This window comes from Polypterus senegalus, chromosome 1, assembly GCF_016835505.1.
Source record: "Polypterus senegalus isolate Bchr_013 chromosome 1, ASM1683550v1, whole genome shotgun sequence".
NCBI lineage: Eukaryota > Metazoa > Chordata > Cladistia > Polypteriformes > Polypteridae > Polypterus > Polypterus senegalus.
The window spans coordinates 294455848-294480175 of NC_053154.1; the positions used below are offsets into that span (position 1 = coordinate 294455848).

The following is a 24328-nucleotide window of genomic DNA, read 5'->3' on the forward strand; positions in this document are numbered from 1 at the left end:
TCTTCATCACACCAATATTCAAGTTTTATTTCATTTTCTTCACGTGAATGGATGACTAGGCAGGCAACGTAGACCTTGCCTGGCGTTCAGTGCATGCTGCTATTACTTTGTGAGCACGCATATTGACAGAACATCTTGAGATGCGCGCGGCTTCCTTTGGAATGCAGATTGGAAAACAGAGATAGTTTAGGAATGATAGATAGGAAATGCAATTAGGATAAATGTAAACTACCCTCAATGTTCTGAAGGAGCAAAACTAATTGAAAGAGCTGTAAGGATAAAGATTCAGAGCTACCGTCAATCACAGAAGCCACAGAGGAAACAAATAATAATTTAATTATACCTTAAATACAAATCTATCTTTGACGAACCTGAAATGTCATTTTCTTTTCTAAAATGTGAATATTAATGTCAGAACAGAAGTAGTTATGTCACTGTGAAACTACCATTATGAGGTAAGAAATGTTTAAAAGGGATAGAGTTGTATAGGCAATTACTGTATGTTATGAACTGGGCCGGGAAGAAAAAACAACAACCGTATAGCGTATTCTAGCAAGATATTTCAAACTGATTACAAGGGTAATGACTTTCAGATGTTTCCCCAGAGAACTCAGTGTACCTAATCAGGATGCCTTATTGGTTACTGAAGTGTACAATTTTTTGATGAAAATTAGGTTTGGATATTGTTTGCAAAAAGAAAAAAAAATAGCTTGGATCGCAGAGGTTGTTAACACAGGGTGATAAGTGCATTCTGTCTCTCTGGCTGCACCAATTAAGGCTTAAACTAAAGCAATTGCGATTTAGCTCCTACAGTACTGTTAGTTTTCATCCTAGATTTGAATAGGATTTTTTTTAATATATGGATTTTTTTATTGTTTAGAAAATAAATAAAAATTTCTATTAATATACTTTTATACTGATGTTCATTGTTAACTCATGGTTCCAGAGTCCTGGCTTCAATCGTAGTCCTGACTCAATGGACTGGGCTGTTGATGTTGTGCCTGAAACTGCTCTGGAGTGCTCAGTTTTCCTGACACCAAGTGTTTGAATTACTAGGTTAAGAAAATAGCTCCATGTGTGTAAAGCAGTGAATTATTCAACTCAAAAACTTTTATTGAGCACATGCTAAAATTTCCTAAAATGTTTCCAGGGCAAGACCCAACCTGCGAACATTGCAATTGAGCTCTGGCCTCACTTAGCCACGTATTTTGAGCCTGCATCAAATTAACATCATTCTGGAGAAAACATTTTAAATGCCACTCAGACAGCCTTGGTGTCACAATCCCTCCTAGCCCAATAACAGCTGCGTTTGGTGGGCTCACAGAGGGGCTTAAAGTGGAGAAGGACAAACAAATTGTAACTGCCTTTAATTCACTATTGGCACGTAGACTTATTTTGCTCAACTGGAAGAATCCTAACTCGCCTCTTTTAAGTCATTGGGTAACTGATGTTATATACTAAATCTAAATCGTATTCTGTGATATCATCTACTGCTAAATTCTGCTCCGTACTTGTAATATTTTTATTTTTATACTGTATTGAGGATTATTTGTATTTTGTTTTGTTCTGTTCTGTGTATTGTATTTCCCTCCTTTTTTATGACACCCAATGCACACCCAACCTACCTGGAAAAGGGTCTCTCTTTGAACTGCCTTTCCCAAGGTTTCTTCCATTTTTTCTCTACTAGGGTTTTTTTTTTTAAGGAGTTTTTCCTTGTCTTCTTAGAGAGTCAAGGCTGGGGGGCTGTCAAGAGGCAGGGCCTATTAAAGCCCATTGCAGAACTTCTTGTGTGACTTTGGGCTATACAAAAATAAATTGTATTGTATTTGAAATTGGAAAAAAATCAAATTCTCACTTAGAGGATCTGTTCAAAACTTTTTTTTTTTTTAAATCTGGCAAGATCTAATCAATAATATTTTAGAATAGGCATTTGTATTGGAGCAAAAGACTCCTTTCTCTCTTTAATACTCTTTACAGTATTGCTCTGGTTGTTGGCCTTCCTCCCATTCTCACGGGTAGGGGTTGATTTGAATTTAGTTTTGTTAAGTTTTGACTTGATTGTATGGGATGTTATATGTTTTTAATAAATTCAATAAAAGATAAAAAAAACAAAGAAAATAGATGTGTGCTGTGAGAAAATGTACAAAAGACAGATGTGTAAAGGGACATTTCTTATATTGGGACAAAAAGGGGAATGTTGTGAAGTAGAGCAGAGATATAAGGAAAAGTCCTCATTATTATTTGGAATTTCACATTCAGTTTATCAAACAATAAATTTCAGCCTATGTCCTGGTTTAGCATTGGTCATCAAGTCATTACTAATTATACTAGCATTGTGTGGTCTTTGGGACAAAAAACAACCCGAAGATTCCCTAGCAGTTTTCCTATAATCGTGAGCTTAGAGAGACGTCAGCTAACTGTTAAGAAAGACCCTTTAGGCACTGGGGCGCCGCCTGGCGGTGGCCATGGGTCCCTACAGGGCTGGGCTTCCAAGCCCTTTACCCGAGGCCCCCAACATAACCAGGACGGACGCACAAGCCCTCCTCCGGTCCTCCTGGGCATCCCGGTCGGGCTCCAGCCCCGGCCGGGGACCACACTATCTATCTCTTTCTCTTAGTGCCAGACCTTGCTAGGTAATCCCCATTTACTGTTTGCCTCTGCCTGTTATTATTAACAAATAAGATGTCTTTTTTTGCCAGCTAAATCCCAACACTTGCTTGCTTTCTCTGTTGTATTGTGCATTTAAAGGTAAGCTGACATTAATGGTTAGGATTCAATTTGGTGGTTATTAGTGCTGTCATTTTGTGTGGTTTTACAGTTGAGAAAATGCATTTTTGTATTGCTAGTTTGTGTTTCCTGTCTCACCTTTACTGTTTAGCTTTTCTGCCTTGTTCCTTTCCTGTTTCCATTTGACCACATTGTTATGATGACCCCACCATGCTAAAGAGCATGTGCAAGGTTTTAGTTCACATGTGTCTAGTAGTGTGCAGTATGCCTAAACAGAAATGTGACACAACAGTTATTTTTTTTAAAAAGTGGCCAAAGGAGTCAGCTTTTAGTAATATCGGGCAACTCCTTTATAAAAGTAATTTTGCAAGCCTGTTCTGGTCATTTTAAGTGTCTGTCTGTCTGTGTGAAACACCTCACAAAAGCATGGCTGGTATGTGTGCTAGACTAATAAACATCCCACATAAACCTCCACTGTCTAGTCTCTTCGTCTCCAATGCAAGATAGCTCCCAAATAAAGTAGAGGAGCTGGAAGTTACCATCTCAATGCAGAAGAACATCCAGGACTGCTGCATTATGGTAATTATGGAGATGTGGCTCAATGCTACGATTCTGGATGAGGCTATTAAGCTAGAGAGCTGTGTAGTACACCAGGCCAACAGGACCAGAGCATGGGAGTAGGATTGTGTGAATACACAAAAAAATAACCAGTGTACAAATGCTAAGATCATTGACTTGGAATATGTGTCAATAAAATGTCGTCCATTCTATTTGCCAAGAGATCTTAACAGTTGTTATAGTCACTGCTGTATATGGACCTCCGAATGCTAACACTACAATTGCCTTAGGCTTTCTGCTAACTGCCATTACCAAACAACAGAATGCCTACCCAGACGGAGTGTTTGTAAAAGCAGGCAAATTTAATGGCTGTGCTCCCTAAATTCAAACAACATCTCCAATGTCCCATGAGAGGAAAAAAAATACACCAGACCATGAGTACAGCAGTCTCAAGCATGGGTTTAAAGTATTGCCTCTCCCACATTTGGGCCAGTCTGACCACATCTCTCTGTTTTTAGCTCCAGTATTCAGACCTCTTATCAACATGGTCAAACCAACTGTAACATACATACAGGGTTGGCCAGAGGGAGCTTCTAAGCAGGTCCAGGACTGCTTCAGTAGCACTGTCTGGACAATATTGGAGGATGGCAATATTGATTTATACACCTCTGCTGTACTATTTTATATAAAGAGTAGCATAGACAATGTCACTATAACAAAACAAATCCATTCTTTTTTCAACAATAAGCTGTGGACGACAAGAGATGTACTAATCTTGCTAAAGTCTTGCTCAATAAGGCTTTCCACTCTCATGGTAAACAGCAGTACAGTGTTGCCAGGTCGAAGCTGAAGAAGGCATTAGAGATGCTAAAGCTGCCAACAAGTGCAAAATTGAGCATTATTTTGACAACTCAGACCCTCGCCATGCATGACTAGGTATACGTGACATAACTAAACAAAACAATAATAACAGCCCAGCTACTAATAGCAGCAGTTCCTCACTGGCAGAGCAGCTTAGTTGCTTCTTAGAACGCCATGAGGAGGAGAGACCAGGAACTGTCATAGCCACATTTCCAGCTTTAGATACCAACAGCCAGGTTCTCACTATACAGTCTGCTGATGTTATATTACATTCCAGAATATTAATATATGAAAAATGGTTGGCCAAGGACAAGTTCTCAGAGACTGCGCTGTGGAGTTATCGGAGGTATTTACAAATGTCTTCAATTACTGTCTATCGCAGTGCACTTCTCCCCTCAGGGAAGACATATAGAGCATATAGAACAGTTTCTATCCCAAACCAATTACTACACTAAATTCTGTACTGAAATCACACACCTTATAATTGTGAAAGATCATATCTATCATAATTATTTATTTATTATGTTAACTTCTGCAATATTTTTAAGAAAGCTTTTTTTTTCCTATGCTAACAATTGTGTAATGAGTCAGCTATGTATGTGAGTATATTAGATGTGTGGTTTTTAAAAGTGTAGTTTTGAGCGCCATTTCAAGTACTGTACCAGAATCTCATTGCATGTGATCCTTATCTTATCCTATCCTGTCTTATCTTATCTTATCCTATTTTATCATAGCCCATCACAACTAATCTTATCTTAGCTTATCCTGCCGTTTCTTATCTTATCGTATTTTATCTTAGCTTATCTTATCGTAGTTTATCTTATCTTAGCTTGTCTTATCGTAGCTTGTATTTTCTTATCTTAGCTTGTCTTATCTTATCTTGACTCGTCCTATCTTTGCTCATCTTATCCTGTCTTATCTTTTTGTTTCTTATGGTTACTTTATCTCATCTTATCTTTTATTATCTTTCTCATCTTGTCTTATCTTATCTTTCCTTATCTTATCTGGCCTTGTCTTGTCTTATCGTGTCCGGCCTTATCTTTTCTTGCCCTGACAGGTTACTTACATGATCTTCCTAACTGTAACAGTATAAAATACAAGCAAGGAAAACAAAAGGTTATCTACATATGAACAAAGCACCCTGTGGTGCATACTGATGTTTTTCCCTTGCACTGAACCAACCTCACAGCACCATTATCTGTAGATTATAATGATTCACTATTTCATTGATAGAATCATTTACCATACATTCACCTGGTGTCTGTAACGGCCAGTTGCTGGAATAAAGATCACCTTTTAATTCAGTTACTTCCTAAAATTTGTCATAACTGAATAGCTTTATAAATCCCATCTCATGGTAAATTTCTGCGACTAGACATCATTATGCAAATAAGGATTTTCTTTGTTTACATGTAGGTTATGTTAATTTTCAATTGCAAATTGTCACTGTTGAGGGTATTAATATGGTGTGTGTGTGTCAGGGAGAGAGTAGAGTGGTCCCTGTGATGGACTAGAGTCCAACTGTTTTAAGACGTTTGTCCTATCCTGGTGAGATTTCCTTTGGCCCCAATAACTCTTAATTAGATTGAGAAGGTTCTAGAATCTGCCTACTGATCTCAGTCCACTGTGAGCTACACAGTGAATGTTAGACACCATGCATATATTTTCAGACTTGTGTTTAATTTTTCTGTCATTGTTGACTACATGGTGTTCAGGGTTAGTCAGGCACCCCATTAAAGCTACAAAAAAGAAGTAAACCCATGTGGAGTCGACATACAACGTATAGTTTCTTTAAGGAAGTTCAGTACTATGGCTTATTAGGGTTTATACCACATGCTGTTATGGTAAGTCAAGCATGATAACCCCTTTTATTGGCTAACTGAACCGATTACAATATGCAAGCTTTTGAGGCAACTGAGGCCCCCCTCTTCAGGCTGGCATCCATAATGGCTGACACGGCACAACGCTGTACTATTACCACATGCTGCTTTAATTTCTCCTGACACTGTAAATACAACTGTGGTTTCAGTGACATGATTTTATTTTTCATTTATAATGTTCCAGCTTATTCTTAAGCAAGTCTGTGATATTATTGGAAGGAGTTAAAAGGAATTTCAACAAAATACCATTTTTTAGAGTTGTTATACTAAAAGGTAGAATGTTGAAAGAGTTTTCAAAAAATAGGCTTGATAAGAATGTGGGAAATAATATGTTCAGGCTGGGATACCTTCTATTATTCTTGAGGTTTTTGTCAAATTTTCTTCTATGCTGAGGCCCAGTTAAGAAGACTCAAACTACTATTTGCACCAATGCTTGTGTTCAACTAGTGAAAAAGAATTGACTTTTGTACTGAGCCTGGTCATTTCATTCTTTTCAGCATACCCTTCAGCTTTCCTTGCCTCTGACCAGCAGCCATACTATATGGACTTTAGAACAGGTCAGGTACGTAAAATTAAGTATGCTTGGGCCCGGCCAATACTTGGATGGGAGAGGAGCCAGGACAAGCTTGGGCTGCTGCTGGAAGAGGTGTTGGTGAGGCCAGCAGGGGGGTGCTTACCATGTGGTCTGAATGGGGATCCCAATGCCCCAGTGCAGTGACAGAGACCCTGTTCTGTAAAAATTGCACCATTGTTTGAATGAGATGTGAAATCGAGGTTCTGACTCTCTGTGGTCATAAAAGATCCCTCAGGGTGGTTCATAAAGAGCTGGGTGCATCCCGATGTCCAGGCTAAATTGTCAAACACGGCCTGGTCACTTTGGCCCCCTAATCATCCTTTGTCTCTAATTGCCTCTCTCATCTCTTAACCAAATAACAGCTAATGTGTGGTGAGTGGACTGGCGCAAAATGGCTACCAGTGCATCGTCCAAGCGGTTGAAATGGCTCCCTACTCACTATGTAAAGTGCTTTGAGTAGTGACAAAAGCACTATACAGATGTAAAGAACTATTAGTATTATAATTATTATTACTGAAAACTCAAAGGCTGCTTAAATGGAAGGATATTGAAAAGTAGTACCATATTATGTTTCTCCAAAAAATACATATGCTTGCTTTTGGCTACTTGTCAAAATACACTAAACAAGATAAAAAGGCACTTTCAAGCTCTATTTAAAATACTGCATCCCTGCCAAAAATCGAACTGCTGCCCAATCCCTGATAGCATTTCTAACAATCTGGACTCCCTTTCTAAGCTTCACCAAAACGAAGCTCCTAAGGCTACCAGATAAAGAAGACCACCTACTGGGTACGTTCAACTCTCCTCACACTTCAAAGCAATGTGTACTTTGAAATCTGAAAAGAATTCCACATGAAGTCTCTATAGTGAAATATTTCAAATCAGTTTAATGTGCTGAATGGTTACTACTCACATTTTTAATTTTTTTTTAAGAATTAAAAAATAAGCTTTGTCGATAATAACCCAAGGTTGCTTTGCTCCACATCAGACACAGTTTTGCTCAAGATTGTCCACCCAAATAATTCAGTAATAAACAAATGCTGCTATTTGTGGCTTTATTGGTCAGTGCCACACATTTGAGCCAAGTGGCCTTCTCTTACTTAGTTGTTTTTTTCAATATTTTCCAAATCAGGCTAAAAATCAATTGAAGAGCACGTCTTCTCTAGTTATCTCACCTAGCTGCTAGTCATTTAATATTGCAGATGATCTACAAAAGAGGTAGAAGGCAAAGGGACCAGGGGAATAAATATGTGTCAAATGACAAGCTACGTTCATAACCATGACTTCCATCCAACATTCTTGCTAAAAGAAAAACAAAACTCTAATTTTCAATTTGGGCAAAGACTGGGAAATAAGACATGTTTAAATAAAACATGCAAACCTTGGACATCAAACTGCATTTTTGTTGAGTCCAAAAAGAAACAAGAGAATCAAAGTCAAAATGTCATACCCAAAAATATTAAACAACTAACAAGAAAAGGTTTTAGAGAGTATTAGATTATGCCTGTCTTTTCAAAATAATATTTAATAATTCATTTGATGCTTACCTCCATTTTTTGGGCTTACTCAGGTATCTTTTATTTTTGTCATGGTATCCTTATGCACATCCATATATTATGATCACTCAACCCAAATCATGAAGTTGCTAAACAATGCAGCAAACGTTCCTCAGCCATTTGTTTCAGCCCAGCAGCTCTCATGGTCGTTTGAGACAGGAGGCTCTAACAAGTGCTCTAAATAACTAATAAGAGAGATCGGCAGACTTAAAGAGTATTGAACCTTCCAGCTTTCCATGATAAATTAAACCTTTAAAAGATGTTCCGTTATTTACAGTAACTGTGCTGGATTGCCAACTCTGTAGCACAAAGAGGAATTTTTACCATTTCATAGCACCCACCATCCATGTTTAATAACACATACTATAATGCCAGTCGTGAATACTCAAAGAGGTCTGGCCAGGCCACAGCACTGACTCATTCCACCTGCATTTTGTATTCCAAACTACCTCTTTGTACTGTCTGCTAGAGCAAAGGACTACGAGCACCTGCAAAGATGTTAAACATGAAATGGGAGGTGTGCCTTTCTTGAACAAAAACAGTTTTCTAGAATACTGAAGTACCAATATTTAAAAACAAAATCTAGATGGCTAAAGTGTAAGCAAAGTCAAAACAAGAATTGCCAGGAGTCGCTACCAAAACTACAAGAAGATCATCTGAAATTAAAAACACTAAAACTATGAACCGAATCAAGAAGTGGCAAGCTATGAGCTGTTAAGCAGAATACCTAACTCCATGAGTTCAAAATGAGCACAATTCAAGATTTAAATCCATAATTTGGACAGAAAGCTGAAGCGGTACGGTGAGTTTTACAGATACTGTAGATAGATAGATAGATAGATAGATAGATAGATAGATAGATAGATAGATAGATAGATAGATAGATACTTTATTAATCCCAAGGGGAAATTCACATATTATGTGCAACCTCAGGTACAAAATGGCCACTAAGATGACTTTTACACCCCTCAACCTAATTGACCCCTTAAGCCGTGACCTCAGAAGCAACACCCTAGCAATGGAGACACACCTCAAGATGATGGGGTGATGGTGGCACCCACAAAGAACCAGAATGGTGCCAAACAAAAATTATTTGTTCACATTTAATTAAGGTTTATAAAAATAAATCTGAATGACAGAATCCCCGCAGTAATAAAAAAAACTCTAAAGACTCAACAAAGAGTAAAAAACACTAAGTAAATGGTATGAAAATTTTAAAGCAAAACAAATTCATAACAAAACTGAAGTTAAAAGTTCCCACCAAAAATAACCTTTATATCAAGACGTTCTGGAGAACACATTGTCACACACGTGCGCATGGGAGGCAGCTAAAGGGCTTGAGTAAGAGCAGTTCCGAGTCATACTGGGATGTGGCAGAGTGCACTGACTCTTTTTCTCCCTTTCCTGTAGGCCATTCAAGGGAGATTCCACGCGGGCCTCTTGACGTCACTTCCGGGACCGAGCCTATAGAAGGAGACCTTGCCGGTTCCGGCCCCTGCGATGTCACGTTCGGGCTTGAAGACCTTCATGAGCCAGACCCCTGTGATCTCATTTCCTGTCTTCCCCTTTAAAAGCCTCCACCTTTTCCCTATTCCTTCAGTGCTGTATTTACTTGATTGACTTTGCAGCCAGGAAATCAATTAAACGGGTGGCTGCCCCAAACCTTTCTATGACTCTGAGTCGAGTTTGTGACAAAATGTACACACAAAGTATACTGTTGCTATCAAAATGTTGGATGATTTGGAATGTGGGGATTAACATTTATGTTGTCACAACGATAGACCACATGTAACACATTAACATACTAATTCCATAGGAATGGGGTGGCAGCTGCACCACAAAAAGATAGTACCTGCAAAAACCAATAGCATTTAAAAAAATATGAAAATAATTTTAAACCATTTGAAAACAAATTTAAATCAAAAAGGTAATAAATTCAACAACCTCAGAAACTACTGTATAATAACTATGTCTTTATGAACAGAATTCTTTTCTTTTTTTAAAAATGAAATACAGATTGATAATGAATCATAATCAAAGCAGTAGGATACTCAAGAGGAGATTGGTGGCCAGCTGGTCGGTCATCCAGATTGTGACTTTATTTACTCAAAGTGGAATTTCAATAAGATCTTGAGGGCTGATTACACATGTAGTACACAGATTGTTCTGCGCTACTGCAGTAGCAAGTGGGGACATTTCAAATTAACAACAGACAACAAAAAGCTTCTTATCTCTAGGAATGTCAATAACTAGAGATTTCCCTTTTCTAATTCCAATTGTCAACTTCATGTATTACTATGATTTCTATAATATCCCAAAGATGTAATAAACATCTGCTTCATTAAATAGATCAGTGGATTTAGAAACTATTCAGACCTCTTCACTTTCTGCACACTTCATTGTGATGCAGATTTGAATTTAAATGGATAAATATACTATTTTAGCCCATCGAGCTGCACTCAAATAGCCAAATAGTGCTTTAATTATCCTTGCAATGTGCCTGAAACTTAAGTAGGGTCAACCTGTGGCAAATTGAATTGACTGGACATTGTTTAGAAATGTATATAAGGTCCACAATTCACAGTGCATGTCAGGACAAAAGCAAGGCCATGAAGTCAAAGGAACTTTGATAAGATCTCCATAATCAAGTTGTGGCGAGGCACAAGGCAGGGCAACCACATAAAACCACTTCTAAAGATTTAAGTGTTCCCAGGACCACAGGGGCCTCAATATCTGTGAAATGGAAGAAGTCTGGAACCACCAAGATACTTCCTAGAGTTGGCCATACAGCCAAACAGAGTAGGACCTTGTTCAGGAAGGTGACCAAGAACTCCAAATTCCTCTTTTGAGATGGGAGAAAAGGCCCATGACAGTTTAAAGGACTCTGAGAGGATGAGGAAAAAGATGCTCTGGTCTGATGAGACAAAAGTTGAATTCTTTGGAGAGATCTCCAATTACTGAGTCTGACTAAAGGCACTGCTTATTACCTTCCTAATATGCTGAAGCATCATACTATAGGGGTGCTTCCCTGGGACAGGGAGACAGGGAAGAATAAATGCAGCTAAATATAATAATGTCCTTGGATAAAATCTGCTTCACAGTGCCACTGACCTCAGTCTGAGCCAACATTTCACCTTTCATGAAATGACCTGAAACATACTGTCAAGACAATGCTGAAAAGGCTTCAGGGCAAGTCTCTGACTGTCTTTGAATGGCCCAGCCAATGCCCAAACTAAACCCAATAGAACATGCATGGAGAGACCTGAAGATGGCAGTTTACAGACACTTCCCATCAAATCTAATGGAGCATGAAGGATAAACTGCCCAAATCCAAGAATGCAAAGCTTGTAGAAATTCGGAGAGCCAAGAAGACTAGGAGCTGCATTTGCTTCCACAAGGGGCTGAATACTTATATGAGTGAGAAATTTAAATTTAGATTTTAAATTTATTTGCAGACCATTCTTAAAACATGTTTTCACTTTATCAACATGGATTTTTGTGTGTAGCTTGATAGGTAAAAGTAGCAGATTTATCGATCTTAAATTAAATGTACAACACAATAAAGTGGAAAGAAAGTGTAGGGGTCTGCCTATTTTAAAATTCAGTACAGTACAGTCCTGGAAGATATTTCTCTGTTTTTTCTCCCAAGCTATGGAATGCCCATCTGACTCTGGTTCACCATGTAATGATGTGAAGGGTCTCTAACAGACACATCTGTTTATAAACACCTGGGAAGGTTTGGTGGATTTACCTTTCTGCTGAATATCTGCAGCTGTACTGATTCAATAAACTATCAAGCAACTTTGGTTTTGTTTGAGTTCTTGCTTTTCATCTAGGCTTAAGACTAACTGTAGTTGTGAGCTTCTTGTTCTCTGTTTTCAATTGTGTTCTCTTATTGATTATTTCCTTTGCACTTTCTAACCACTCACATTGAAGATGCAATGTTCAAACGATTAGCACCAGTTAATTGAAGCCATAAAAACACTTTTTGTTCCTCATAAATCATTCTTATTTCTAATTTTAAGTAAACCAGGACACCCTTTTCCCATTATGTTATGGTATGTGGGTTGGGATTCTTCTAATTGAACAAGATAAGATGGGGTTTTACCAGTGCATCACATGCTATCACAATAAACAGTGAAGTCCTATTAATTGTCAGCCCAAACAGAGCTGTGAAAACGTTAGGGATTGTTGTGATTCCCAGATTGATAAATAACAAGAGATTGGTAAAGACCCTGTCACATTACCTGACCTTTCCAGCAATTTTCAGTCATAGACTTCATTTACTTTATCTCAGTGGCAAGGGACAGTCATGATGCGCATCCGTGATGTCCAGTCATTTAGTCAGATATCCCCAACAATTCAATCCAACCAGTCTGCAACTCGCCCTGACAAAATCAAACTGGCTTAATTTTGCCTTACGTTGCAGAGGCGGTCTTGTATGTGAGAGGTGAGAACCAATGAGTGCTCACCTGGAAGTATAATGCATATAATCCAGGTGTGAGGGTTAAGGAGCACAGATCTATTGGACCACACAAAAAGAAAACGGGACTGTCTGCTTGATGTCTGCTGCATTACGTACTGCAACAGAATGAAAAAAGAGCCATGATGAACTGGCTGTACCTTAAAACCATTTAAATAGCATCCACTCTGTAAGGGTGACACATTACTGACTATAAAAAATGGGGTGAGTTTGGGGAACATTGTGTGGTATAGGAGGTCTACTGCTTAATATTTTAAATGGCTGGTCCGATCTCTGTGGGTGTGTGTGCTCATGCAGCTGTGGGAGGTTGGTGAAGTAATTGAGGCAAGGTGCCACTGCATGTGAGGGTGCAGTCTGTCTCAATTGCAAAAGAAAAACAGGCAAAAGGGAAAAAAGTGAGAAGAAAGACAGAAGTAGATCCATGAGGACAGCATTGGGAGGAGAAACAGAATGAGCATTCAGCCCAACTATCCTGTTCATCTAGATTGTCCAAATCAACATCAAATGAAGATCTGAAGGTCTGTAATGATCAACAATTTAACACAATACTTTGCATTTTGTAATTTATTCCATTTGTGTGAAATCTGCCCTTAAACAAGTTTCCAGCTGTGTCCCCCTGCTCTTGTTGCAAAATGTATTAAAGTAAAAGAACTATTGTACTAACTATACTAATTCCTTTCATAATTTTGAACACTTCAGTCATGTCACCTCTTAATCTAAATTTGTTTAAACTGTAAAGGTTCAACTCCTTCAACCTCTCCTCAATAACTCACAACTCTTAGACTGGATGCTTTTCTTTGGACTTTCTCAAGCCTTGATATGTCTTTTTTTTTGTAAAATGGAGAACAAAACTGAACATAGTAGTCCAGGTGAGGCACCTTTGGTGTGTTATAAAGCTTAAGCATAACCGTCTTTGATTTGTACTCCACACCTTAACATATACTGTATAACCTCACATCCTATTAGCTTTCTTGATCACTTCTGTACACTGCCTGGATGTACATGACAAGTAATAATAATAATACATTTTATTTATTTAAGTCCACTGTTACTACTAATGTAGGCACTTCTCCAGTATTTTCAAGTTTCAGACCTCCCATTGTGAATTCAAATCTAACTTTTTTTACTTCCTACATATAATACTTTTCCATTTATTTATATTAATTTCATCCACAAATTTGCCCAGACTTATATACTGTCCAAGTCTCCCTACAACAATTTAACTGATTCTACATGATCTGTCCTTCCACCTAGTTTGGCATCTTCTGCAAACTTAATCCATCTACAGATCACACCCTAAATTCACACTTCTTTTAGTGTGATCACTAACCTTTCATGTTGAACCTCATCAAATTCCTTCTGAAAATCAAGATAAAAATATTATATACGCCACTCATATTTTGTGTTGCTTCCTCAAAGAATTCCAGCATATTAGTAAAACGCAACCTTCCTTATCTGAACCCATGTTGACTATTTGCTGATTCTCCTATCCCTGACAGGAGCTTTCCTTAATAATTGCTTCCTTTAACGTACCTGTGATGCATGTTAAGCTTAGTGGCCTATAGTTACCAGGATCAGCCTGATCGCCCATTTTATACAATGGGGAAATATTTGATAGCTTCATGTCTTTAGCAGTGTTCCCAGTGTGAAGAGATTCAGGGAAAATATGCATCAAGGGTTTATATCTGTACTTCTGTTAAGGTGATTTGCGTCAGGGCCTGTATTAACAGCCATGGGAACACATATAGGAGAGAATTATTCAAGGGATGTAAACACAGAGAGAGGACAGTTGGGATGGCACAAGAAAAGAGTGCACACTCCCCAGACCTGAAACTGCTGGCAACAATAGGCTGCTATTGAGACCACTGCAGGCTTGTCTGGCCCTTTGGTTAAAAATGGGCCAGAAGTCTTTTAGGAATACCTGGGGCGACCAGGAGTTTTGTAAGACTATGTTTGAACTGTAGATAATTCAGAGGAGACCAGAAGTGATCTCAAAAGTAGTGCAGGGATTGGTTTTAAAAGAGGCCAGTACACATTGCTTGGGTGAACTTGGAATTTGGTGGAGTGTGGATGAGAGTTCACTTGGCAGTAAGGAGAAGAAGAAAAAGAAGAAGACGAGAGGTGCAAGGAGAGAGAAAGGTAGAAGGTGTAGACCTAGGGAGGTATGAGTGTCTTTTCATTTTTGCTTTACTACCTTATTTATTGTGTTTTGATGTGAAATTCCTATAACCTTCTTTATTCAGTTTTAATAAATTTTTCCAAACTTTCTTAAGCACTCAAGAATAGATGTTATCTGGCCCTGGTGATTTGCTGGATTTTAGCCTATTTAATCTATACAGCACTTCTCCCTCTACAATTTCCAAGTGACTATGTACCTCCTTTGTAGTCTCTGTTAATTTTGAGAGGTCATCCACTTCTTCACATGTATAAATTTCAATAAAGGGCAAGTTCAAAGCTTTTGCTATTTAACTATCTGTATATTCTAGCTCGCTTTTACAATTCAAGATATATAGAAAGCATAAAATATTGAAAGAATCACATTGAATCTTCTTCTTTATTTCATATTTTCCTTCATTGTGTACAAAATAGTTCCCCACAGCATTCTATTCATCCAATAACTTTCAAGAACATTTCTCTTCATTGCAAAAGAAGACAGAATGGGGAAAAGTTGCTGAGACTTCTATACACCTCTCACCCTTGCTATCACTCTCTAATCCACACCAGAACAAATGATGTCTAAGAACATATTAGGATGTATCATATAAACTGGAGAATATAAATCAATAGACGTTATAGTCCAATTCCACCATATTCGAGTGAGACCATATACAATTATATTTACCATTTAACAAAAAAGCACTAGAAACCATACCAGAAATGAGATGCACCTACTGATTAAATGATATGCTAATCAAGGCATAATCCTAAATCCAAGATACATGCTTGAGAGATTCAGAGTGATAAAACAAAAAACAAAATCTAAGACATTCTTGTCTCCCAAAGGAGAAAAGAGCGTAAAACAATTTATGTAATTGAAGGTAACCATTTTGACATTTTGAGAGGTGACTGGAAGAGCTATTGAACAAGTTTAGCAGTTTGCTTGCCAAACAAATTTGACAAATGGAGTAAGCACCTTTTGTTTTTAATTTATGTTTTTATTGTTTTTAGAGTATCTGGGACTGGCCCATCATTATAAGTCTTTTTTGTAATAAAAAACTTCTGAAAATATCACCCTCAGTGCCTCTCCATAGAATAGGCTGCATAACCTTCCTGTAAATGTTGACTTTTTTGGTAGCTGTGAAACATTATGACAGCCTTTTCAGTTATTCTGTGTTATTTATATTGTAAATTTTAACACACATTTTGTTTAGCATAATAAATACAAGTTGTAAGGAAACTTTTTGCTGTCATTAACAAACAAACCAGACAAATCAAGGAATTGTGCAAATACAAGTTAATGTTAAATTGACTCATGTAACCGATAAAAAGTACAGAGAAATGCATGCAAAAATAAAAAAATTAAAAATATTGCCGGGGGTCTGTTTCAGTCATTTACTGTCAGCTTGATGTTTCTCACCTTTTGGTCATGGCTGTAAGCCAGTATCCAGTCTTCATGTCGGGGATGAAACAGCAGACTAAGAATGTAGAAGTTCAAACGAAATTTCTGATAGTTGGCTCCTTCATCTGAGCTGATGAGCACACTGCTTTCAATCTCCGGATCACTTAGGAGCATTATCTATGAGAGACATTAAAAAATAAAAAAAACAAAGAGAGAGAAGAACATTCGTTTATGAGAGTATTGAAAGGGCTTTTCATTCATAGATCTGCCTTAAGCACCAGATGGAGAGTAAATCAATAACCTGGCCATTCATTCATTTTACCTTCACTTTAGAAAGTCTTACTTTTAAAAGCAAAAGCAGCAAGGTTGGTTGAGTTTGATGATCTAAAGATCTTCAATTGACATTTCATTTCTTCACATGCAGTATCTTTAGAAAATGACCATCCACTCTCTTGTTATAGCTTTTAAAATGCTTTGTTCTCTTTTGAACAAGATTTTTTTTTTTCCTTCATTTTATTTTTTTCTATAATGGGACTGTATGGCATGTAAGGCAAAATTAATCTGGCAGGGTAAGGCACTTAGGTAGACTCACAGAGAAATGAACACACTCAAAGAAAATGTTTGAAACTTTAAAACGTAAGAAGCCACTGTTGACTTTTTATTAAAAAGAAACTTATGGCGGTTACTACATATTTACAACCTCCTGTTCATGCTCAGGTCTACACTGCTGAAAGTAAAGGGTCTTTTGAAAGTATTCAGACCCCTTCACTGTTTAAATATTTTATTATGTTGCAGCTTTATGCTAAAATTGTTTCAATTCATTTTTTTCTCATCAACAACACTAAATACCTCTTGATCATTGTAAAGATTATCACACACGTGTGCATGGGAGGCAGCTAAAGGGCTTGAATGAAAGTAATGCCATGCCAAACCAGGGGGAGGTGATGTGCACTGACCCCTTTCTCTTACTTCTCTGCAGACCAGTGTTGGGAAATTCTGCCTGGCTCTGATGACTTCACTTCTGGTTCCGGCCCCACGGATGACCTCACTTCCAATTCCGGCCCTACGGATGACCTCACTTCCAGTTTCGACTCCAATTACGTCATTTCCTCTTGTCTACCTTAAAACCGCCATACTTTTCCACACCTAATCAGTTCTGTTTTGGACTCAGACCTGTACACAGTTTTCAAGTATTTTACAGCCGGGAAAAATTATACGGGAGGCTGCCCCAAACCTTTTTTTGGCTTTTTGTCGAATCCTTTGACAATTCTTGAATACTTGAAAACTGTCTCTGTGCACCGAGAGAGACGGAACTGCATGGAAGCACAGATCTGGGGAAAGCTACAAAAATTCTGGCAGCATTGAAGGATCCCAAGAGTGCAGTAGCTCCATAATTCTAAAATGGAAAAAGTTTGGAACAGCCACATATTTTCCTAGAGTTTGCTGCCTGGCCAAACTAAGCAATTGAAGGGAGAGAGGTGACCAAGAACTCATCGTAATTCTTGCTGAGCCCCAAAGAACCTGTGTGGACAAGGGAGAACTGTCACTGTAATATTTCCCAAATCTGGGTTAAAGGGCAGGGTGGCCAAATGACATAAGAAAGCCAGGTTTGAGTTTGTGAAAAGTTATCTAAAGGACTCTTAGACTAAGAGGAAAAAGATTATCTTGTGTAATAAAACTAAGATTGAACTATTTAGCCACAATTGTAAATGTAATGTCTGCAGGAAACCAGGTGCCACTTATTACCTGCGCAATACCATGTCAACAGTGAAGCATGGTGGCGGCAGCATAATGCTATGGGGCTAGTCAGGGATAAGACAGCTGAACAAATAACAGAGATATCCCTAATGAAGACCTGCTCCAGGGTGAGCCTCAGACTGGGCTGAAGGTTTAACCTCCAATAGGACAATGACCCTAAGTACAAAGTAAAGATGACAGAGGAGTGGCTTAGGGGCAACTCTGTGAATATTCTTGAGTGCTCAACCAGGATCTAAACTCTCTGGAGACACCTGACAATTGGTCTGCATTCAACCTGACAGAGCTTGAGAGGATCTGCAGAGAAGAATGGCCGAAAATCCCTAAATCCAGGTGTGTGTAGCTGGTTCCATCACATTCAAGAAGACTCCAGACAGTAATTGCTGCCAAAGATGCTTCAAAAAAGTATTGAGTAGGGAGTCTGAATTAAATTGAAAAATTCCTTAACACTTTGTTTCAGTTTGCCATTTTGGGGTATCGAGTTTAGCTTGATAAGGGAAAAATATATTTATAGGATTTCAGCAGAAGCCTGCAACATAACAAAATGTGAAAAAAGTGAAAGGGTTCGAATACTTTCAGAATGCACTGCATATGACTACATGCACACAATTATATTGCATTGCTTTACTGTAACTTTGCCTTCACCACAGCTGTTTCAAGCCTGGCCTCCTTCTTCATTGCAAACCATCTCTTCAGTACAGTTCATTTTTCTCCGCTGCACCTCAACACAACTTAAGGATGCACTGTAATGCAATTTAACTGCCAAGCTGCTCATTCCCCATCTTCTGGCTTCATTTCTAAAGCTGACCCATCAGATGCAGATGCTTGAGCAAAGGAAGGTCTGATCAGATAGACTGGAGCTTGACAGGAGGAGTGTGACGGAAACCACTGCACACATATGCACTTATCGAAATGCTTCACAGTTTTAGATGTTTTTACACATAAATGTGTCAAAAGGTAAACTTTTTATGTCTGGAAAGAAGGTAATTGTACTAAATGGTTAAACTTTATAATAATGGCTATGCCTCATGGTAGTCATTTTTTAAGAATCTTTTGCTTCTCTGTGACAACTTGCCATCATGAAGAATCAAAGAGCTCTTCTTTGCACTACAGGATCCTTTGGAGGAGTGTGAGGCCTGAATGTTTGGGAGCTGAAGCTGTAGAACGGCCAGGGTATATAGAAAGATAACATTCACACAAGTGGACACGATAAAGGTTAAAGAAAATTAGATTTTGAGCTTTGGAATAGTCTAGTCAAAATCCAAACCGAAATACCACTAGGACAGGGGTTCTTAAATGTTTTAATTTAAGGACCCAAACAAAAAAATCTGTACCATGCTGGGACCCATGTAGCGGATTAGTATCATAATGTTATAGGAGCCATAACTAGACAAATAATAATGTCTATATAATAAAAAATTTGACATTTGTGTTTTCTTTCAAGTACCTCTCTCATGTGAATATTACCAAAAGAGAAAAATAGAAAGCAAATGTATTGTTAATGAAACATTAATTAGAATTCAAACCTGGGAATCGACTCTTGAGGTGTAAGTGCTTAGTGCACACTTTAGAAAAGCTGACAAAAGTCAATTCTTGTGGTGCAGCACAGGTCTTTGAAAGAACAGTGTAAATGGTCACTTAACTTTGTCACCTGACGTATAGTGCCAAATAAAGAATAAAAAGAATCGATGGAGTTTATTTATCTTGTCTTATATGGCATTTAAATAAAATGCTTTAAAATGAGCTAACCCATATACTATAACATTTTTCTAAATTAGTTTGCAAATACTTCAACATATCCCAGTTTTCTTGTAATAATTCAATTCAAGTTATTAAGCTAAATTATTCCTATAAAATACATGCACTATTTGTTTATATGGTTAATAGAATAAATCTTGCAGAATAATGTGTCGAACACGTCCAGTTTGAAATATTTAATGCTACCAACTGGCATTGGGCTGAATATCTACAGCTTGTCTCACGCTTTTGATATTTTCTGGTGTTCTTACTGTTCTCAATGCTCCAAATACTTATTTCACATTACCAGTAAACTGAAATTTCTCCAACCTGTTTGAAATAGAATTTCGAGGAGGAATTCTTGCCCTTCTCCGCACCTCTGCTGCTGCACAATTAGATTCAATGTATGCCATAACAGTAAACCTGTGATGAAGCACTCACCAGTTGTTTATGGCTACTGAAATTGCTTTCAGTATTCGGCACTGCCATATGATTGCACAAGATATACCCCCACGCTATTTACATATTGCCAGGCCACTACAGAGGATTCAAAATGCAGCAGCATGTCTGGTGTTTGACCAACCAACATGGGCACAAGTCAGTACTCTCTTCAGATTACTAGACTGGCTCCTTGTAGCAGCACATATTTAATTCAAATCCTTGATGCTTGCCTGCAGAGTATTCAGCGGGTCTGCGCCAATATATATGGAGACACCTGTAAGATCTCATGCTCTTTCTTAACAACTTGGGCCTCCTGATGAATGGTGTCTGGAGACACCACCTCTGGGCTGCATCAAATCTCTGTCCAGACTCTTTTCAAATGTTGATGCTAGCTGGTGGAATGAGCTGCCCACATCCAACCTGAACTGTTGACTCCTTCTCTGTGTTTAAAAAACATTTAAAGACTTTATCTTTGATGAATTTCTGACTGATTTTAGCTGTTACCTTTCTTTTAATCTACAAATTGTAAGTCACTTGTATTTTGTTCTGAGCTTGCAAACAATTTCTAGCATTGTCCAAAATGGCCCTCCTGACTGACGTTTACTCAGTTATGTTGACCCCCCCTTTGTAAATCACTTTGGATAAAGGATTCTGCTAAGCAAAGAAATGTAAAAGTAAATTTCAAGCTTGTTATCCAGGGTGACTTACAGCATTTGAGGTACAATTGGTTATATTTCTTTTGTTTTTACAGTTAGAGCATAGACAGGTAAATGATTTGCTTATGGTCACATGGTGTCAGTAGTGGGATTTGAACCCACAGAGTCAGGGTTTAAAGTCCAAGGCCTTAACTACTATGCCATACTACCTGCATGAGGTTAAAAATAACAAAAGGCTGTAGGATCAAATGTTATTCAGTAGTTAAATTTTGTTATCTCCTTTTGATATTAGTTGGTTTAAGTCCTACCTAACACTGGCTCCCATTTAAGCTTAGGGCTGATTTCAAAATCCTTCTTTTAACTTATAACACCTTAAATGGCCAAGGCCCTGCAGTAAGTAATATCTGAGCTTATCATTACATTACAAACCAGAGTTCACATTGAGATCTCAAAATGCCAACCTACGTAAAATTCCAAGGATTCATGAAATAAACAGTGGGAGGTTGAGCTTTTAGTTACAAGGCCCTGAAGCTGTGGAATGATCTGCCTACTTATATAAGAGGTGCCCCTTCAATCTAAGCTTTTAAATCCAGACTGAAAACGAACTACTTCAGTTTAGGATACCCCGACTAGAGCTGCTGATTAGCTGTGCATACTGCAGTTCTGTTTGTTAATCAAGTGTAGAGAAATATAAATAATACAATTTTTTAAACCAAAACTAATCCTCCTTTATTCTGTTTCTTTCCTCAGTATATGAATGTGGCACATGGTGCCACTGCTGCACTGCCAGGCTGCTGTCCTGCATATGGAAAAGTCATCTTAATAAAGGGATAATAATAATAGGATGGAATAATTCTCTCATCAGATTGGGCATAATGCTAACACTCTGCCAGAGAAAACCCATAAGGGGGGTAGGTGGGTAGTTGGCCAAGGTCTCCGGGACTGTATCTGTGTCTGACTTTATTTTTGATTTTAATCACTTACATTGTTAACTTTCCATAGTTCATGAATTAATTAATGGACAGATATTGTTTGTTTCAATTTAGGTTTAATTAGTTTCCACATTGTTTTTCACCTAACTGACAAATTGTTATCTGAGTGCTTTAACAAATCCGCATTTACATGTGTACCAGTTATTTGTTTAGTAATTAGCAGCATCTTTACTTGTATTATAAAAGAGAATTGCTGTATTGTAGTATGCATTATATCATATACGATTTGAGTACAGGTTCATTTTAAAAGGCCCTGTGTAAGAAGCCTTCAGTCTAAAGCACTGCAGTATAAGGAAAGCCACTCATTTCAGTATAAGAGAATTTAAGAGTAATGATGAAATTAAAAAAAAAAATTTATATAGTGTATTACAATGGAGTTTATTTTAATTTACTGATTGAGGAAAGATGACGTAGGGGGTTGTTATAAGGTTTCTGGCTCATGTCAGCCAGTTGTTAATACGATGCTCTTAAAACCACTTCTGCTGTTCTCAGAAAAGCTTTTCAGAGCAGACTGAAGGCCTCCACTATGCTCACCACATTGGGGAACTGCCATTTAAATTAAAAACACAGATTCAATTACAGCAGTTATTATTAAATAAACTTTCGTCTTCTTGTGACACTGTGACTGCGTACTTATCAAAATTACACCAATGTGCCAAGCATTTCCCACTCCTGTGCAAGATTCGGATTAGAAATACAGTAGCACATTTTTCACTGAGTAAAATGCCACCTCTCTTCTCTCAAATCTACCAATGGATTCTCTCTGGCGGTGATTTAGACAAATTGCTTTTTATTAAGAGCCAATAAACAGACAGTGGATTCATAGCCAGTATTCTTTGGCCTAGGTTTGCAGTCTTGCCATTCATTACTGTCAGACGGATGGCAGTAATGCCTTCCTCCTTTTCCCCCTTTTACATCCGGGGACTTGTCAGCTGTAATTGATCGTTTTTAAGGCCTAATCATTTACTATAAAAGTGGATTAAGCTACAGCATTTATTACTTAGGAAAAATTACATGTCAATCTGGGTTATTTCTCTTTCTCATGTAGGGATATAGGAGTTCAGTGTACAACTAAAACAGTTTTTCACAATCACAAATGCAATGCAGAGGGGCAGAATTTGTGGTTTCAATCACATTCTAGAAGACATGAGGCTTAGCTCACCTCTGTGTCATTTTATAATAATTAATAAATACCCTCACACTCCATTTGGAGGCATCGATGAACATCTAGTTATTTTTATATATGGACAGAACAAAGGAATGCATGGTAGGTTAACTGACAACTGTGCATTATATCCGTATTTTGTGACTATAGGTGTTGTGCATAACTCTTCAATGTCCTGACTAGGGATGGTTTCTGCCTTGAGATTTTTGTAGCCAAAATGGGCTCCAGCACAATGGGACACTGTCCTGGGGAAAGCTTGTTTGACAATATTTGGATTGATGGAGAAATGAACTAGGAGGAATTAGGAACACAAAGAGCATGGTCATAAAAGAAAATGTGCTCTCTCAATCATCACAGTTGTAGGTCACTTGAAATGAGATGGATGTCTGTCATGTTTATCTGTGTGTCCTATAAACACTGAGCAATTACATGGAAATTGGATGTTCCATTTAAGAGTGTCTTCCACAAATGTAGGTTCTCCCTTCTCTCTTTCCATCTCCATCTAATGTCCGTCTATTCTATTGTTGCCTCAAAAGTGAATTATTTGATGAATTATGTGACCACATCTCGCATCCCATCTAGTCATACTGATCTAGCCTTTTCAAAGTAGGCCTTGAAGGCATCTTGGAACCTCTTCGTCTGGCCACCAAAGAATCTATGGCCTTGGGTAAGCTAATAGTACACCACCTCACTGAAGACACAGGGATTGAACATTCTGTTGCGGTGGACCATCGAGTGGAGTTGTTTCTGCCTGGTTTTAATGTTGGTCATCTTTGCACCGTTGAACATGCTGGAATTAGAGTGGTAATCCTCCCATTTCATATGTGAATCCTCAAGAGGCTGTACTGATAGAACCACTCAAGAGCTATCAAGCTACATGAGTATTAATTCACATCATCTAGTGCAGTTACAATCCTTCATGTTCCTTATATCATCAAAAAAATTAATATCCCATATTTATGTTGTTGTTAATCAAATTTGTTTTCTAATACTGTGAAAAAAATGAATTAATTTGGAATGTATAAATGATTTGCAGCAATTAGATGATGCAAAGATTGGTGCCCTGCAGAGATGTAATGCTAAACTCACTGAAATATGGAGGAGCAGCAAAGGGTTACATTTAGCAATCAGACTGATTCCTTCAAAGATGCACAAAATATTTTAAATTATTTATCTATTAGCATCATTATTTTGCATTGTTAAATTACATTCAGTAACTCAGCACATGTATGGTTGAGGGGCCACAGGCTTCAACAAGACAACTAGCAGTGTAACATTCTGAAAATGGAAATGGAGCTGCTAAATCACTTTCTGACCGTGATTCAGTATCATTCTGTCTTTTAACTGGCATGAGTTCAAAAAAGGAAAAAAAAAAAAAAAAAAA

At 37.9% G+C, this 24328-nt stretch overlaps 1 protein-coding gene across 1 annotated transcript in view; it reads right to left on the bottom strand.

The window, feature by feature from the left end:
• sorcs3 (sortilin related VPS10 domain containing receptor 3) overlaps positions 1–24328 on the bottom strand; it is a 1218933-nt gene that overhangs the window by 460935 nt on the left and 733670 nt on the right. Inside the window, exon 4 of the mRNA XM_039776558.1 lies at positions 16217–16375. Within this exon, the coding sequence (XP_039632492.1) occupies positions 16217–16375 (159 nt within the window). The remainder of the gene's footprint in view (positions 1–16216; positions 16376–24328) is intronic.